Below are 19,422 nucleotides of genomic sequence, written 5' to 3'. Positions count from 1 at the left end.
CTGAGGTCAGATCAGTCAATGGCTATACTATTTCGGAATATCCTTTGATATGCCTTCTATAAAATTGGACAAATCCCAAGAATGATCGCAAAGCGGTCAGACTTTGAGGGATTGGCCAAGTCAGTATCGCAGCCACTTTCTTTGGATCCATTTCTTACCCCTCTGGAGTAATTATGAATCCTAAATATTCAAGCCTAACCATACACAGTATAGTTTTCTTTTTATTTACAAAAAGACTGGCTTTCCTCAAAGTACTGAACACTATTCTTAAGTGTTCACGATGCTCAGTAATACTTTTACTGAACACCAGAATATCGTCAATAAAATGTACTACAAACTTTCTGATATATGGACGTAGTAAATCGTTCATAAGCATGATGAATGTAGCTGGAGCATTGGTAAGTCCGAAGGGCATTACCAAAAACTCATAATGACCGAACCTGCTTCTGAAAGCGGTTTTGTGCACATCCTCGGCTCTAATCCGGATCTGATGGTAGCCACACTTAAGATCTATCTTGCTGAAAATCACGGCTCCATGTAATGCATCTAGCAAATCATCAATCCGAGCCATCAGATACCTGTGCTTAACAGTGATATTATTCAATGCTCTGTAATCTATACAGAGGTGAAACGTATCATCCTTTTTCTTCTTTAATATCACTGGCGAAGCAAAAGGTGAGAAACTTGGTTGAATCTGCTCCAACTTGAGATATTCTTCTAGTTGTCTACGCACCTCCGCTTCTTCAGTAAAACTCATTCTATAGGGAGGTCTATTTATAGGTTTTGCCCCCGGGATCAGTTCAATCTTATGCTGAACATTCCGCTCTGGAGGTAACCCATAAGGTAACTCATCCCTAAAACATTCAGAGAACTCCTCTGCTATTAGATTAGCCAGCTTGGCCATCTCACCACTCTGAACAACATCAGTGCTAGCCGAAAAATCATCAACCGGCTCTACCGATGCTGTACAAAGGAATAAAAACTCTTCTTGAGCTTTTTTTTTTTTTTAAAACCATGAAAAAGACTTCTATTAAGTAAGAACAAAAACCCGCAAGAGCAAGCTCAAGGCGGAATACATCATGAAATCATGAGGATAAATAAAAAATCCCTCAGAGTGAGGTGGAAAAAAGCCAAGGCTGAGGCTGAAAGTGCCATCTCAACCCTGTAGTAGATTCAGAGAAGAAAGGAGAATCCTTCCATTCCCTGAAGAAGGAAGCCCTCCTAGCTGAGGCTGCACGGGAGTCCCCCTGCATACCCGTCCAAACGGCCATCAAAGTGTGTACGATGTCTGTCCAGATACTAGCCAATGTGTGCGAGGGATGAACCTGAGTACCCTCCATAGCCTCTGTGCATCTGGCTCTCCAGATATGCCAGGCTGCTATGCTCGCTAGAATCTCCCAAGAAGTATCCACAGAGGCATGTACAGCTGTAAAAGGACGGTGTGGTACATCCAACGAACAGAACTCAACCCGATGACGTCGAACCGAAATGGCCCGAGAGGAGTCAAATCCCTCATAGAAAACCTGAGGTCCTGTAAGAGAAAGCCAAGCCACCGAGCCCCAAGTCATAAAAAGTGGGGAATGGGCAAAGTGACTGAAGATCCTTGCTATCCCCATCCAAATCAATCTCGCCTGTCTGCAATCCCATAAGCAATGCTGAATAGACTCCAAAGCAGAAAGGCAACAAGGGCAAGTAGGGTCGGCTCCGAATCTGGACCTCCAAAGGTTCACTGCAATCCCTCCATGGATAGAAAGCCAAAAGAAGATAGTGATCTTTCTATTCCTGTGGGATTTCCAGTGCCTCCTCCAGAAGTACCTCTGCTGATCCGCAGTAATACCAAAAGTCTCCCAATGAGGAACTCTGGAGGGTCTCCAACCTCTACTACTGAGCTGAAATCTCCTGGCATTACTGACCGTGTAACGAAAGAAGGGGATGCTCTTCTCTCGATGCCCCGCGTCAATCCACTCCCACTCTCCGGGGTCCCACTGTAAATACCTGATGGGAACTCCTCCATAGAGCCAGAGCCTCCAAGACCCGGTGTGGGGGTCAGGGTCTAAGAACCACTCTGAATCTGATCCCTGCATCAAAAGACCTACAACCCTGATAGGCTGAAAAGCAGACTCAAGCAAGATGTCCTCTGTGGACCTGAGCAATCTGCCACCATCCTGGACACTAAAAACCAAAGTATCCTCCTGTGCATCTCGGAAAGCTAAGACCTGAAGTGGAACCCCGCCTCTCGAGAAAGTACCTGCCCAAGTGGAGGAAGTGAGTGGCATATCATCTGTGTCTATCCAAGCCTCTGGAAGGGCTGCCTCAATCTGTAAGATCCTCCCTACACTCCCTCTGAGATGTCCTGTCAACCTTGATTTGGTTTCCTCTGGAAGCCTACGGAAAGCTTTCCAAGATCCCAAAGAAGAAGCAGGTCCCCTCTCCCACCTGGCCCACTGCATGTAGAGTGAGGCACCCAGTGGCCTGCCAAGATCATCTAAAATACTGTCGTTCCACATGATGGGCTGCCTATCAATCTCTTCCCGGGAGGAAGGAGGAATCCTCCGAAGGGAGCTTCTGAAACTGGCCCAAGCTTTCAGAATGGCAACCATGAGAGGGGACGAAGGTGACTTGAGGTGTGCTGTGGTGAAGATCCATCTAACACTGCTCATCCAGTCTCCTCCTGCGGAAGGTGTGCACCTCTGTATGCTGCTGATAAGAAAGTCCTTCCACGGTTCCTGTCCTGGCATAAGTCCTCGCACCACCATCTTGCAAAGTAAAGCTCTGCACTATAAATCTGGATCAATAATATTGAGACCCCCATCCTGTGTAGGGAGGATGAGGGTCTCCCAAGCCACCCTGGCTAAGGCATCTGCTGTACCATCAAGCCCACTCCAGAGAAAGTTCCTGATCGGTCTTCTGAGCTGAATGATGCAGTCCCTAGAACGGCACCAACATGAACATATAAACCAGGCTGTGGCCAAGAGGACCTGGTTAACCACCACAACTCTAGAGGCAAGATCCAGCTTGGCTGAGCTCCAAAAGAGAAGCTTCCTTCTAATGCTCTCCAACACGGGAGCAAACTGCTGCGTGGTAGAAATACCCAAGCTGACCTGGCAGCCCAAATACCTGATAGGCACACCCCTCTGAACCCAGGTGAACCCTATGTCAAGCCCCCAAACTGGAGTGTCCTCATCACTGATCCAAAAGCCATTGGATTTATGCCAATTTATCTGCGCCCCTGCCGCCGAGCAAAATAAATCCAATGCTGTCCTGAAAGAAGTGAGCGTCTATGGAGAGGCATCCAAATAAAACGCTGTGTCATCAGCCAACTCACTGTCAAGTAGCTCCTCTTCTCTTCTGATGGGAAGTCTCAGCCCAAAGATGTCAGCTTGAGATCTAACATAGATACTCATAGCTTCGGCCACGAACAAAAAAAGGAAAGGAGCAAGGGGGCATCCCTGACGGACTGATCTCGAAATCTGAAATCTCTCATCCCTTACCTCACCAATAAGTACCTGGCTATGGGCTGATCTGTACAAAGAGGAAACACCTCTGATCCAAACATCAGTGAATCCAAAGCGAAGAAGGGTGCCCTCCAAAAAACTCCAATCTACTCTGTCATAAGCTTCTTCAAAATCCAATAGTAGAATGGCAAGATTCTGGCCACTCTGCATGGCCCACTCTGAAGCTTCCCAGAAAGAAAAAATGTTATCAAAAATACTTCTGCCATGCACAAAACCCGTCTGAGTGTCATGAATAAGATCAGGGAGAAGTGGCTGCAATCGGAGGCTGATAGCCTTGGCCAGAATCTTGTAACAAGTCCCCAGAAGTGTGATAGGCCTCCTTTTGGGATAAGGTGGATGAGACCCTCTGTAAGCGACCCAGGCATCTCGCCAGAGTCCCAAATGGCCTGCATGGCTGAAGTAATATAGTCTCCAATCATATCCCAAAATGCAATGAAAAAAGACGGGGTGAGGCCATCTAAACCTGGGCACTTGCCCTTGTGAAGGGCTGAAAGTGCAGTCCTGAACTCTGTGTTGGTGAAAGGTGCGTCGAGTAGAACATGCATATCCGGATTCACCAACACAGGGATACTCTGCCAAATAGCCTGTCTAGCATCCTCTCTATCGTGTGTCTCAGGATCAGCAGTAAGAAGGGTGGCATAGAAATCTGAAGCTATGCGTAAGATGTCATCAGGCTCTGTCTGTAAAACCCCATGTGAGTCAATAAGTTGGGATACACTCTCTCTACTATGTCTAGGGCCAAGAGTAGAGAAAAAGTGTTTATTGACTCTACCACCCATCTGAATCCAGAAGGACTCCCGTGCATGAAAGGCATACTCTGCTCTCTGATCAAGCAATAACTGCAGATGAGCCCTTGCTGCAGCAAGGCGCTCCTGAATCCAAGCATTTGAAGGCCGTTTCTGCTCTTCCCTCTGCAAAGCTACCAACTGCTGGCGAACACCAATCTCACGTCTGAGAATATCTCGTCTCCTGGTACAAGCAACTGAGCAGTAAAAGTCGCTAATACCAGAAAGGGCAGTGGCTACATGTGATGGATGTGGCTGCCCACCCTGGACATGAGCAAACCATAGCTGTAGGGCTGCCTCTGTAAGGTCCTCCTCTGTGTAAAAGGCATCTGGAATCCTGATGCTGGTAGACCGGCCTCTCAAGTGAGGCTCTGAGATAGCCAGCACAACAGGGAAGTGATCTGAAGTGGAAACCCCCGCAGCAATGCATACCGATCCACCTCTGTCTAGTGCCCAGTCATCTACATAAAATCTGTCAATGCGTGCATGAATAGGCATCTGTTGCCTCCTATTCGACCAAGAGAACAGGAGGGACTGTGGCTGAATAAGAAAGGCATCATCACACCAAGCATCTCTGCCACAGAAATGGAAAAGGAAGGCATCCCAAGCTGCTCTCTCCAAAGAGTGAAGTCTGCCTTCTCTACCCCCTTTTTTGTTTGACGGTAACTCGACCATGTTAAAGTCACCTCCAATCACCCATGAATCCACAATGGGGGCCCAGGAGAGCAAAGTCTTCCACATAAGGACACGTTCCCCTCTAATGTTGGAGGCATATAGGTTAAGGAAGCCAACCTTACGCCCTCCAATCAAAAGAATAATCCACTGAGCTCTAGAGGGGATAATGACTCCGTGCCCAACAACTAAGGGGAGAACCGACTGCGAAACTGAAATAGAAGTGCCTCCCCTGGTGCCCAAGGCAGGCGACCAAAAAGTATGGCCAGAAAGCAACTTGCCTGACTTGGCACAATCTCTATAATCCAGCTTGTGCTCTTGAATAAATAATATATCAATGGAACCCCCAGAAACACCTGGATGAAGCTGATCCCGGATCAGCTGTCTACGGCGGCGATGTGGGACGCCACCTAGGCCCTGTATGTTCCAACTGATAATCCTCATCGACGGGAGGATGTAGAGTGGAACACCTTACCCGACCTAGTGGCGGAAACAAACCCCTCAACAGGGGAAGACCTCCTGCTCGAGGAGGGAGGGATGGAACCAAGTGGTGGAAAATCAACAGGGGAAAGAATCCTAGCACCTGAAGAAGAAGCCCTATCAATAGGAAACCCAACCACTGGCTCCCCAAAAGTAGCGGGCACAAACTTGTCCTCTGGGAAATTTGAACTCTCTGCTAAGGCTGAAAACGAGTTCCTGTGGAGCAAGCCAGACACCGGAGTGCGAAGGATCCCTTGTGAGGGAAGAGGATCAAAAGTGTAAGCTATCCCCTTCCCCCTATCCAAGGGAGGAAGTGAGGAATGCTCTCTATCCTGTGTCTGCCCAGCCGCGGAGATCTCTCCTGCCTCAAAAGGAGCATCTGGCACTGCTGGATCTAAGGAAGAAGCTGCAACTGGGGAGGAGGTCGAAGCTTCAGCGTCTCGGACTGTGCAGGGTGAGACAGGAGGGACAGCTCGAGGTGAAGCAGAGTCTACTAAGGTACCCTCGTGAACTGAAGGAGGGACCTGCACACGTACTGGAACCCACTGTAGAGCGTCGCGTGTGCCTGAGGGAGGTGGGGGTCGAGGAGCAGGTGAAGGACCTGTACCATCTCCCTGTCGAGGCCGAGGAATAGCTGCTGGACTTGTACCACCACCTAACCGAGGAGGACCGCCAAGCGAAGGACGACGAGCAGGAGCTGGACCTGTACCTCCCCTCTGTCGAGGTCGAGGGGCAAGTGCAGGGTCTAATCCACCCCCCTGTCCCCCCTGTCGATGCCCTGGGGCGGTAGCTGTACCAGAGGGCTTCTTAGGCCTTTTCTTCTTCCTGGGGCAATCCCTGGCAAAGTGACCCGAGGTCCTGCAAATCCTGCACGGTCCTGCCTGCCTGAAATCTCCACTCTCTGGCGAAAAAAGGAACCATCCGGGCGCTGGATCATAACGTGATCCATCTTGAGGTTAGGATCCTTGCAAAGGACCCTAACTCTAGGAACCCCATCAGCCTTGGTTGCCTCTGCTGCAGTCAATGGCAACCCAGGAAGGGGTGGGATCTCAGCAACTGCGCCAAAATGCTCCCCAATAACAAAAAGAAGTCGATGGTAAACCTGGGGAAGCCCGGGGAACCTGATGAAGAGCGAGAAGATTTTCTTATCTGCCTCTACTGGGTCGAAACCAATGTGAAAGGCTTCAAAGAAAATCTTCCTGTGTCCCAGGTGTAAAAACTCAGCCTTGAGCACAGTGCTCGCAGCAGTGCTTGCAGCATCTGGAGTGTCAAAAACAACCTGGAAAAAACCTCGTCCCAGAAGACGGACATCTAACAATCGTGGAGTGAGGTCTGGGGGGAGAGCCGCAAGCATCCAGTCTCTGGCTTGGGATCTGGAGGGGTGAGACCCGAAGATGCGTGCTAGCAACGTGGTAGAGCATTCAATCTCTACATCCTTCTTGAGCTGCTGCAACTCGTCTTTAGAGAAAGTGATAGTTTTCACGGCCGGTGGAGGTGGAGTAGGATTGGCTGGCGGGGTATCCATCGCCAATCAAGGTGGGGAGGCCGACTCTAACAAATTAAACGCTCCTTCCGTTCCAATAAGCTGCGGGAGAAAAGGGGGCAGAAGGAGGGGAAAGGAGGCAAGGAGGAAGCAGGGGGCAAGGGGAGGAGGAGAGGGGTTGAGAGGGGAGGGCTGAGAGGGAGTGGAGAAGAAGGAGAGGGAGAGGGAGAGGAAGGAGAGAAGGGAAGGGGAGGAGAGAGGGGGGGGGGGAGGGGCAGAGAAGCAGGGAGGAGGCGGGGGGGAGCAGGCTGAGAGGTAGGGAGAGGGCTGAGAGGAAGAGAGGGGGTGGGAGAGCAGGCAGGGAGGGGGCGGAACAGCAGGGGGGAGGGGGCGGAAGCAGGGGGAGGGGGCGGAACAGCAGGGGGGAGGGGGCGGAAGCAAGGAGAGGGGAGGGGGCGGAAGCAGGGGGAGGGGGCGGAACAGGGAGAGGGGGCGGAACAGCAGGGGGGAGGGGACGAGGGACAGGCAGGGGGAGGGGGCGGAGCAGCAGGAGGGGGGAGGGGGCGGAGCAGCAAGGAGGGGGCGAGGGACAGGCTGAGGGGAGAAGGGAGGGACGGGCTGAGGGAGCAGCAGGGGAACGGGGAGGAGCAGCAGCTCAGGAGTTCCTTCTTGAGCTTTTCGGATTTCCATCACGGAAACCAACGGTCCCTGAGGTCCATCTTTCTCACCTCGTAAGACATACAACACATCATTCATCTTGAATTGATATACGTGCTTTTTCCAATCAATGGCTGGATTCTTCCTAGAATGCCATGCCATACCCAGGGCTATATCTGCATGAGCAAGCTTAGTTATTTTAAAATCAAGCTTCTCAGCATAGTCCTGAATACGAAGCTCCAACTGAGTAACTGTTTGGTCCCATACTTCCGTTGAACTTCCGTCTGCCATCCTGACTGTATACGCATAGTCAGATGGACTAGTCTTTAACTTCAGCCTCTTCACGAGCTTGGAGTTAATCACATTGTGCGTTGATGCTGAGTCAAACAACACAATGACATTATGATTGGCCACTTGCTCTTTCATCTTAATTAACTCCGTATCATTAAAGGCTGTATACCCCATTACTGCGGGCTTAGATAGGATGTTATCAGGTGCACTCGTTACTAGATTAGCAACAGACACACATAACAAACAAGGTACTGACCTCTGAGAAGATCCCGCTAGCTGAATTTGCATCTGTTCTGCTCTGGGACTTCCCTCCATTTCCACGTCGCATTCTGAGACTACCATCTCAGCCATCCGACGATCCTTATTCCGTGGACAATCCTTCCACTGATGAGGCTGAAGGCAACCAAAACACAAGCCTTCTCTCCTCGCTTTTTCTCTTTGCTCTGGGTTTAAGGGAGACTTAGACCAAGCCCGGGCTGCCATTGGTGTTACTTTCCTCTTCACTCCAATGGTGGTACTTGATTTAGGAGTCTCAGCTGGTTTTGCCTGCTTGGCTTGACCACTCGGCTGAGAACGACTCCCTTTACTAATCCACTTCTTCTTAAACCCATATTTCTTTTGGTACCAGTTCCGACCTGTGCAAACCCACTTGGCCTGCTGCCCTTGGCATCTTCATAGTTCAGGGCTATGGCTATTGCATCATCCAACGTGTTCGCATACTTAGCCCGAACTTCCATTTTAATCCGATCATTCAATCCAAATATGAAATCTTTCACTTGGATTGACTGAGTTAGGGGTTCATCAACCTTCATTACGCTCTCTCGAAACTTATCAGTGTATTCTGCCACTGACAAATTTCTCTGACGAAGGTTTCTATACTGATCCCAAGCTCGGGATGCTTCATCAGGAGGTAAGAAGTGTTTCCTAAATTCCCTTTTAAACCCTTCCCAAGTAGTGGATGCAATACCATCTTTTTGTTGTTTAATCCACCACCGATCCGCTGCCTCACTAAACATGTGGGTGGCCTCGCGGATCTTCTTGATATCATTTCTGATTTCACAAATGGTGGATGCCTCGTCCCATTTGTGTAACCAAGTGTGAATGACATCAGAATTATGGTCATTCATCCGACCAGAGTACTTTTCCAGCCTATAATTGGCAATATTAGGTACTTTAGCCTTTCTAGGCTTGACCGTATGGACACTAGACTCCAGTTCCATTGGAGCCTTTCCTTTCTCATCTCGAGAAGGTCTGGCAGACATATTGTGTATCACTCTTCTAAGTTCAGACTGCCCTGCATTGGCCTGTAACTGTTGCGCTAATAACTGCTGCAAGGCATCCTCAAGTAATGCAATCCTGCCAGATAAGGTGTGAGCTACTGGGCGCGACACCTGCTGGGTTGGCCGGACTCCTGACTCACCAGGGTCCCTCTTGGAAGCTCCTTCTTCTGCTTCCATTTAGGTCAATGGGTGTTTTCTTTTTCTTTAAAAATAAAAAATAAAAACACCGCTAGAATACTGTATTTACAAACTGACAAAATTCAGTGTACTAGCACTCTGACACAATTCCCTATACTAGGGAATACCTGCAATCCCAGATTCACACTGACTAGGCATTTGACACATGCATAACCCAAATACCGCTTTTCCCTATACTAGGGAAATTCCTGCAAGTCAACTCTGACTAAAGCACACAGGCCTATACACAAGCATAATCTGACCCTACTTTGAACCACAAGCCTACATACGGGCTGGCTATCCCTTCATGCAAGCTAAATATTCCATTCAAGCTAATGTTCAGAAAAAAATAAAGTGATGAGAACAGGAGCAAATGATGTCGAAGCTCAATACCAATCTTCCCTGTCCACTTCATCATGAAGAAGGCTTTAACCCCGAACAACTCTGCACACGTCTGGAGGCACCAGAATTGTGCTTGCTCCACCTTTGCCTCCATTGGCAATCTGATAGCTCCCGAAGCTAAACCACACTCCGGCTCCTCGCGCGTGAAGCTTAGCTGAAAGTTCACCTCCGTGCCATGGGCGACCAAAGATCTAGTCCCTGTGGTCCCATCCAGTTGTCCATCATGAGCATAAGCTGATTACCCAAAATAGCATCAAACACCTCCGAGGACCACTTCTCTAACCCTGTGGAGGCAAACGGAAATCTCCAAACGGGGTGTGTCTGAGATCCCACTGCACTGATCAAACCCCCTTTCGGGGCTGAAGGACCATGAGTGTGATCTCCAATGGTAGAGGGTATGAGTCCAGAATCTCCAAATAGTTCCAGGGTCCTAACCTCCAGAAGTCCCGCATAAGGGATGCCTAGGCTGGAGGTTGGGAGCTGCTGGCCAGGAGAGCGAGCCTCGTCTCTCAGGATCCCTCTCTGAGTGGACCTGCTGTTGCAATGAGGAAGCAAAAAGGGGCATCGTCGTTTCCTTGCCTGATGACAGAGGTGCCGAAGCGGAAGAAGCTGCTATTGAAGTGGAGAGGGGAGCGGCGGGAGAGGGAGAGGTCAGGACGCGGGGGAGAGAGGGCGGGGGGTGGGTGGTGAGAGTGATGATCGGAGGGGGGGCTGAGGGGGGGGGGGGATCTCTAGGACATTCAAAGCTCAAGACATCCAAATCTCAAAACATTGTGGAGTTTAATCAATATGCTGTGAGTGTTAATAACCGTGTTACAATAGAGACACCCCACATAGTTGCTATCTTCAGGCGTTGACCACATGTTGACCATGTGTCAACACAAGTCAGCCACACGACATGAGGGGTTGACCACATGTCAATCATGCGTGACACAGGTCAACCATGAGTTCATCCAGGAGTACTATTCCAGGTGACCATGCGTCGACACATGTCAACCATAGGTCAACCAGGAGTACCATGCCCAAGACGATCTCATCGAGAGCTGCGCACATGGAGTAGTCATGAGTATTTACAGTTGCACATGGTGAAGACGTGTACAGTGGTTCAGTGGTTGAGTGGTGTGGTGATCCAGCTCACCTGCACATGGAGTATTTACACCACCCTGACTAGAAGAGGTTGGCAAGTCAGGGAGTCAGAAAGTCACTGGAGCCATCAAGAGAGCCAGCGGGGCAACGGCAATCCTCAACAGCTAAGGAGATAGGAGGATGATCAATTGGGAGAAAGGGGAGAGATTCTTAGTAAAGAGGGGACCCTCCAAGGCAAGGGGATGAGGATGAAGGAGAAGGTGGAGAGGAGAGGGGAGATTCAGCATTGAGCATTCGGCGTTCAGCATTGGAGCGGAAGAAAGGAAAGTGTGAGGAGAGATAGAGGCTGGAGCTACGAGCTCGCCAAGGAGAGTGTGGAGAGACCCGTGTGTACCCCTCTGTTTGCTATGGGGATAGACCTGTGTGTTCTTGTGACTTGCGACTTGTGACCTGTAGGTGCCGGTCCAGTGATATGTACTTTTGTAAGAGATTACAAAGATATGGTGTTGTAGGCATAAAGTCAACCCTATGGTTGACCAGTAGTACTTGGGTACTATATATACCAAGTACTTGTATTGTTTCATTTGAACATTTCTTTTGGAGCTTTCTTGTGTGTGCACTCTTGCTCACTTATGTTCACAACCTGTCTCCACTTTGGTATCAGAGCGCTTCTGTCTCTAGAGCCCATTCCCACGCTTGCTTCTAGACTCTTGCAAGCTTGGTGCTCTAGTGCGTGTTCTTGGTTTTCACATTCAGCTCTCCAGCTTTTGTTTGAGGTAGCTCCAACAGTCCAGCGGCTGTTTTTTGACCTTTTGAGGTCCGATTTCGATGTTTGTTGAAATTTCTCAGCTGCCCGCATACAAACAAACCTCCAGGAGAGTTACTTTTCTAAAGGATTGGAGAGACTCTCCCTTCTTTGCTGAGACTTCTACAGGGTTGAGTTGGCATTTTCAGCCTCAGCCTTGGTTTCTTTCTACCTCATTCTTCTGAGGTGTTTTTTATTACATGCCTAGCATGTTGAGAGAGGGGGATTTTCTTCTTTCGTTTCACAGTTGGTAATGCTAGGAGATTTCAGCTGAGCAGTAGGGGTTGGATTCCCTCTAGAGCCCCCCATTGGGACAGCTTCTTCATCACCACAGATTTGCGTAGGAATTTCTAGAGGAGGCACAGGAAATCCCTCAGAAATAGAAAGATCACTCTTTTCTTTTGGCTTTCTATTCATGGAGGGATTGCAGTGAACCTATGGAGATCACGATTTGGGGCTGATCCCACGTGCCCTCGCTGTCGTTCTGCAAAGGAGTCAGTGCGACATTGCCTTTGGGATTGGAGTCAGGCGAGGACTGTTTGGAAAGGGGTTGCTCGGATACTCAGCACTTTTCATACTTCCCCTTTCTTCATGACTTGGGGCTCAGTCGCATGGTTATCCCTTACTGGGCCCCAGGTGTTTTATGAGGGTGAGCCTTCTTCTTGGGCAGTCTCGATCCGCCGGCAGGTGATAGAGCCTTGCTCTCTTCAGGATGTACCACTTACTCCCTTCAGAGCTTCACATGCTTCAATGGACACCTCTTGGGACATTTTGGCTAGCATTTCCTCTTGGCACATTTGGAGAGCTAGATGCATAGAGGCCTTGGATGGCACCCAAATACACCCATCACAGGTGTTCACGGGTATTTGGAGTGACACAGTTCACACTTTGATAGCCATATGGGCTAGCATGCAGGGCCCTTCACGGGCAGCCTCTTCTAGGAGGACTGTATTTCTTCGAGTTTAGAGGGGTTCTTCCTTTTTCTCGGAGGTTTCTACCGGATTGAGATGGCACTATCAGCCCCAATCCTTTCTTTTTGGCTCTTGAGCTTTTGATGCATTGCATGATGTATCCTGTATGGAGCGCTTGCTCTAACGGTTTTCTTTAATACTTAATAGAAGTCTCTTTTTGCAAAAAAAAAAAAAAAAAACAGCAACCAGCAAATGAAGTGTGTGAGGGGTGTACACTTGGCAAATTGCATCGCTTGCCATTCAGTAAACAAGGCAAGAATTGGGTCAAGGCAACTAGAGTGTTGCAGATAGTGCACAGTGATGTATGTGGCCCCATGACTATTCCCACGCATAGAGGAGCAAGGTACTTTGTGACCTTTATAGATGACTTCTGGAGGTTCACATGGCTTTTTCTCATAAAGGGAAAATATGAGGTGTTCTATTGGTTTCAGGAGTTCAAAGCTATGGTTGAGAACCAAACCAATTCTAGAATTGGAACATCAACTCAGATAGAGGGGGAGAGTACATGTCACATAATTTTTGAAGCAACATGGGATTAAACATCACTTGACATGCCCTTACACACCATAGCAGAATCCACTCCCTAAGAGGAAGAATCATACTCTCATGAAAATGACGAGATGCATGCTGAAATTTAAAGAGAGTCTCAAAGGCTTTTTGGGGAAAAGCAGTTGTGACAGCCACTTATATCTAGAATAGATGCCCTACCAAAGCTTTGGTTAATGTGACTCCATTTGAGGCTTTGTATGGCTTTAAGCCAAAGGTTAGTCATTTCAGAGTTTTTGGCTCAGTGGCATATGCTTTGGTTCTAGATGCACATCGGACAAAGTTTGATGACAAGAGTGTCAAATGCATTTTCGTGGGGTATAGCACTGAAAGCAGGGGATTTAGGCTTTATAATCCTGCTACAAGGAAGGTGATAATCAGGAGAGATGTTCTCTTTGCTGAGAATGAGCATGCAGCCCGCTAGTGCAGACTTGCCACCATACGATGACACCCCTTTGGACATCATCCAGTTTGAGGATGATGGGACGGAGCCTCTTGATGCTTCCCCTTCTACTTCTCATAGTTCAGATGGCTTGCCACATGTTGAGAATGGCTCTCCCTCAAATTTTTCAGATTTGCAGCCAATTAATGAGAATAGACCACCTCATGTTTGGAGGCATTATCAATGTCGTGAGGCCACTAAAGATGTTGATGTAGCCCCGAGTGGTATAGAAGAGAAATCTATTCCACTTTGAGCAAGGTTGACCATTCAAGATGCTAAGGATCAGCCTACTTTGGGAAAAACCAGGGCCAGCACTCAGAAAAATTAAAAAAAGGTCAATTTTGCTTTGATGACCTCAGTGATGGAAGCTGAAAATGAGCCTCAGAGCTTCAAGAATGCTTAGCATAATCCGGCATGGTAGAAAGCTATGGAAGCTGAGATTCAACCATTGAGAAGAATGCCACATGGGACTTGGTTGATGCGCCCATTGGGAAAAATGTGGTTGACACGAAATGGATTTATAAGGTGAAATACCAGCAAAAACTGATGTATCTTTTGATACCACACACAAGGTGCTTGCTTCAGCCCATATAGAGCCTTCCTGAGCTTGCATACCTTGTGCTCTTGTCCCTTCATCTCAAAACCTCGGGGCTGATGTACATAGACCTTCTCTTTAAGATCTCCATTGAGGAAAGCAGTCTTGACATCCATCTGGTACACTGACCAACCATAAAACGTAGCAAGAGAGATGACAGAACAAATGGTGGTCATCTTGACCATTGGAGAAAAAGTCTCCTCATAATCTATCCCCTCCTCTTGTGCATACTCCTTGGCAACCAAACAGGCTTTGTATTTCTCAACTGTGTAGCGAAGAAATGACAAGCTCATGATGAGAATAAAGCTGCGGCAGCAGATGGTCAACCAGCTACACGAATGGATATCCTTCATGATGAAATTGATCACCAAGGCCGGGAAAGTAAGGAGGAACAAGCTCTGATACGATGTTAAAGTCACATGGAGAGAGGGTGAGAGAAGCAAAGAGATGGAGAAAATGTGGATGCAAATGCTGAACTTGATTTATGTTGATTGCAAAGTGCAAGCCTCATTTTATAGGTAGAGGATGCCTTCTTGTCCACACACACCCCTCACTGCTGATGATATCAATGAGGTGATGTCACACAATTAAATCAAATCAAATCCAGGCCCCCAAAGGTCAAGTGACCCTTCAAACATACAAAAGACAAACCACAACCCTTCACCCTCATTCTAAAATTGGAGAGCTGTTCACACTACAAGGTCTGAAATAACTCAAAAAGGTCATCTATCCTCATGTCATAAATTTAGGGTTAGGGACTAGCCTCTGGTTTGTTTCCTTTTCTGTGACATTATATGCTTATCATTTTTTTAAAATTGTATTTCATCATAAATGCATAGTTTGTGGAACATTGCTGGAGGACTGCAATAGGCTAATCTGGATGGGTTTCCTTGAAATTTTTGTCATACATGCGGTAATCTCTTGTATCCGTGAATACCTCCTTTCTTCCTTATTTTTTTTCCAATAATTGAATTTTATTCTTGTTGCTCTGATTACAGAAATTGAGAAATATTCTTCTTGTAGTATATCTGCCACATAATTTGTAAATATTAAAAGAAGGAAACTTACCTGCCTTTTATTGTAATACAGGACCTCAACATCACCACATGAATAGGGATTTGCATGAAGATAAACGAAACATTATTATGATGGCAGAAGAGACCTACAATATGGCAAGACCATAAAGATTCCATCTACTGCCACAGGACAGCTTCAAAAGCAGGCCACAAACAGGAGGCATCCAGTGAAAATCACTCTCAGTTTGAGAAAAGCAGCCAACATCATTTATAAATTCAAATGAAAAATTTGAAAAGAGAATTCTATAGCCAATAGAGCTTTGTATATTATTAATTATTTGTGTTTATTAGTACTTTAAGAAATCCTTATGATAACAATTCCTTTGCCCCTTACAGGATTGCAACTGCTCATTTTTCTCACATGCATGGTGACTACATTTGTAACAGGCTGTTGAACCACCGTCTATTTCAATTTTAGTCACAAAAAAATGATATACTTTATTTAAAGGTCTTATATTTAAGGTGTTGTGCTCTAGTATAATGAAGAAAGCAAACACTGTCATATATCAACTCATTCAAAGAAAGTGTGGCATGAGGTGTAAGGCACTTTCACTACATGCCAACAGCTTCAAACTGTCCTGGCTCTAGGACTTTATCTCCTGGCAAGTGGGGCAATTCCTATCACACACTTCATAATTGAAAGGAATTGCATTAATGTTGAATATGCACATAACAGGATTGGTTCTTTTGCCTAAACAATGCATGATACACATGACAACTTCATTAATAAATTATAAGCCTCTATACTTCTTCGGTGGGCTATACTTCTTCAAAATCCATCCTGTATTAACCCTTCATACCTTTGCCAGGAGCTTGTACAGAGTGCCACCAACCGTAACCCTCCAAGCTACCATTATGGTAGCTCTTCCTCCACGTTACGCCATATGTTCTTCCTCTTCGAAGTTGCAGTAAGAGCTGCATCATCATGCCAAAAAATCTCCAATGGTCACAGAGAGAGAGAGAGAGAGAGTCTATTAATGTCCATGGAACCAACAGGTCTATTGAAAAACAAAAATTAGCTAGTACATCCGCTTAGGGAGGGCAGAGGGTAGCTCCCTAGGAGTGCAAAGGAGCAACTCCAAATTATTTAGGATACCTACATTGTAGTCTGAAAGTTAGTAACATAATCGGCTATGGATCAGTTTAATACTAATAGTCTTTTCATTAGGATTACGCTCTCACGGTATACTGTTTCCATCCTTCCTAGAAGCCTTGACTTTGTCTAGTTCCATCACCTTCTAGCTCAGCTGAGCTCATGTGAGTTCCTCGGCTATCCATATCTTGGTCACTTTCAGCTTGTAAGATTGGCAAAGAAGCTTGATTCTTAGATTTTGTGAGCTAAGTGTGATGATAGCATGTCCTCTTGACTGGCAAATATTAGTTGCTCTAGAATCTTCATCATCACCTCTCAATGCTAGGAGTGGCTGCTTTGATCTATGCTAAAGTATCATGAAGTGTCCATTTTGAACCAGCATTTTTTTTTCCAAAAAATATTACTTCATTAAGTATGAATGAAAGCCGCAAGAGCAAGCTGAAATGCGGGAGTACCTCATGACATGCATGAAATCCAAGGTGGAGGCTGAAAGAACCAGCATCAAGGGAGACCCCCTATTCCAATCTTCAGGTTGGTGATCAGAATTGGCAGTCCAAGCAAGAGTTCCCCGTCGTACGGCCCTCCTACCCTCCCCCCTAGCTCCCATCTCGTTCTCCCTACCCTCACGCCACCTGCTCTCTCTCCCAGACTGTTCCATTGTAGGCAGATTCCCAAGCTGTACATTCGTGGCAGTTTGTTCTGCATTTGACCTGGAAAAAGGCGCCTTTATCCTGGGGAAGTGCGCCTGCAAGCAGCTTGTCTCAAGCCTCCATCTCGTCCTGTTTGCTCTTCACTTTTCAACATCTTGACCAAGCCTATCTCGAGTTTCAGCAGCTGTGTTTCTCTGCATTCCCAGATGCTCCGAGCATTTCCAGGGTCAGCGCATTCTTAACTCCAAGTTTAAAGTCTGCAGCTCCTTGTTGCGCTTCAAATAGCTTCCCTATCATACCTCAGCTGTCCAAAAGCTGCCCGCTTCTGCCAGTCCAGCCCAGCCCCTTCCTTCTCTAGACTCTACTCCCTTAGGTTTTGAGCCTCTCCTTCCAGATCCACCCTCTTATAGTTCCTCTAGGTTCCTTTGCCTCTCTCTCTCACCCCTCCCTCCCCTCGCAGCTCACCCCTCCCCCCCCTCGCAGCCCCTCACCCCCCCCTCGCAGCTCCCCTCTCCCCCTCGCAGCTCACTCTCTCTCACCCGCTCAGCCTCAGCCCGCCACTCACCCGCTCCCCTCCCTCCCTCACCCGCTCAGGCTCAGCCCGCCACTCACCCGCTCAGCCCCTTTCCCTCCGCCTCAGCCTCTCAGCCCCGCCAACCCTCCCTGCGCAAGCTGCTCCTCTCTCGCCTCCTGCCTGTTGCTCCTGCTCAGCCCCGCAACCTCTCTGTGCAAGCCAGCAGTGCAAGCCAGCAGCTCAGCTCCCTGTTGCTCCTGTCAGCCCCGCAACCTCCCTGTGCAAGCCAGCAGCTCAGCTCCCTGCGGAAGCCTCTGTTGGAAGGGAAGGGGGTTTAAGGAAAGTCTTAAACTTAAACTTCTCTCCCCCCCCCCGTGCGAATAGACTTACAGCAAGTGTCCTTAAAGTGCAGGAAAAACAGAAAAGGGGAAAAGGGGCAGTTTTTGAGGGCAAAAGGAGGCAGTTTTGACAGTTTGAAAGCAGAGAATTTAGCAGCTCCACCATGGCCCTTAGAGGCAGTTTTGAGCAGAGAATTCAGCACTTCCAGGAGTAAGGAGATGCCAGAGTAAGGAGATGCCACAAACAAGGAGCTCCACCATGGCCCTCCAAGGAGCATAGGCAGTAGTACAAGAGCCGAAGAGGCAAGTTCTTCTTTACCCTTAACATCTCCTTCCCCACCACCTCCAACGACCTCCCTTGCCTCCACCCCAACCCTTTCTTACCCATCTACTTTACTCAATCCTCCTGTGGCTCCGACCCCATCTCCTTTACTTCCATCTCCCCCCATCTCCCCCATCACTTCCGGTTACCTCCCTTGCCTCAATCCCAACCCTTTCCTACCCACCTCCTCTACTCAATCCTCCTCCTCTCCCTCCTTCAGTCTCACCTCCTCCTCTTGCTCCCGTTCATTCCTCCCTAGCCCTTTCCCTTGCTTATTCCTCCCCTCTCCTAGTCCCTACCCATCCTCTTCCTTCCTCTTCCTCCCCTCCCCTAGTCCCTATCCATCCTCTTCCTTCCTCTTCCTCCCCTTCCCTATTCCCTACCCAGCCTCCTCCCTCCTCTTCTTCCCCTCCCCTAGTCCCTACCCAGCTTCTTCCCACCTCTCCCCACCGACCCTCCCTTTCAGCCCCTTCCTCCCCTAGTGCAGGCTCTTCTTCGGTCCCTGACTCCCTACTTCCTTCTACCGGATCTCTCTCTTCAGGACCTCCATTTTCTGCACCCCTCCTTTACTCACCTTCTTACCCTCTTACCCCCTCATCCTTGTACCCCCTCTCCCCTTCACCCTCCACAGCGGAAGCAGTCCTGGCAGATAATCTGCGATTGAGAGATTTAGTTATGCAGTGCATGGAGACTTGCAGACTTCAGGGCGTTGCGATTCAGTCTCTCACAGCACAGATACACACACTGACTGATCAGCTATCGACAGTTGAGAGTCATAGATCTGATCAGGACTCCCATATTCGCCAGCTTCATACCAGAGATATTGATCGGGATATCCAGTTACGGACACATGCTGAGCGCATAGTGCAGCTGGAGACACGCATTCAGGAGCATGTTGTGGCATGCGATGATCGCCTCCAGCAGCTGCATGTAGCTCCTCCAGCTAGTGCAGCAGTTGAGGAGAGGTTGGCCACACTGCAGACAGAGGTACAGAAGACCTCAGAGTGGGTGGACGTTGTGCGTAGAGCCCCACAGGCCCAGCAGACCACAGTCTCTGAGACTATTGCCGAGAGTCAGCGGCGAGCTCAGAAGGCCCTCAACATCCGCATCCGCGGAGTTGAGCGATCAGATACGAGATCAGCCATGGATCAGGCGACAGATTTCATATCTGGGACACTCGGAGTTCAGGATCATGGCATAGTAGCTGCATATCGAGTGGGCCGGGATCCAGCACGGCACCAG

At 48.3% G+C, this 19,422-nt stretch overlaps 1 protein-coding gene across 1 annotated transcript in view; it reads left to right on the top strand.

Annotated features, from left to right (window-relative positions):
• The window catches only part of DCL2 (dicer-like 2), a 361,432-nt gene extending 345,781 nt beyond the window's left edge, over positions 1 to 15,651 (top strand). The window contains exon 23 of the mRNA XM_087370403.1: positions 15,277 to 15,651. Coding sequence (XP_087226529.1) covers positions 15,277 to 15,297 — 21 coding nt within the window. The 3' untranslated portion in view covers positions 15,298 to 15,651. The remainder of the gene's footprint in view (positions 1 to 15,276) is intronic.
• Positions 15,652 to 19,422: the final 3,771 nt, after the last annotated feature.

Source organism: Dipteris shenzhenensis, chromosome 32 (genome assembly GCF_047967505.1).
Source record: "Dipteris shenzhenensis isolate YYH24624 ecotype China chromosome 32, Dip_SZ_1.0, whole genome shotgun sequence".
NCBI lineage: Eukaryota > Viridiplantae > Streptophyta > Polypodiopsida > Gleicheniales > Dipteridaceae > Dipteris > Dipteris shenzhenensis.
Note: the sequence above shows the minus strand (reverse complement) of the source record. Positions and strands in the feature narration are given on the sequence as shown.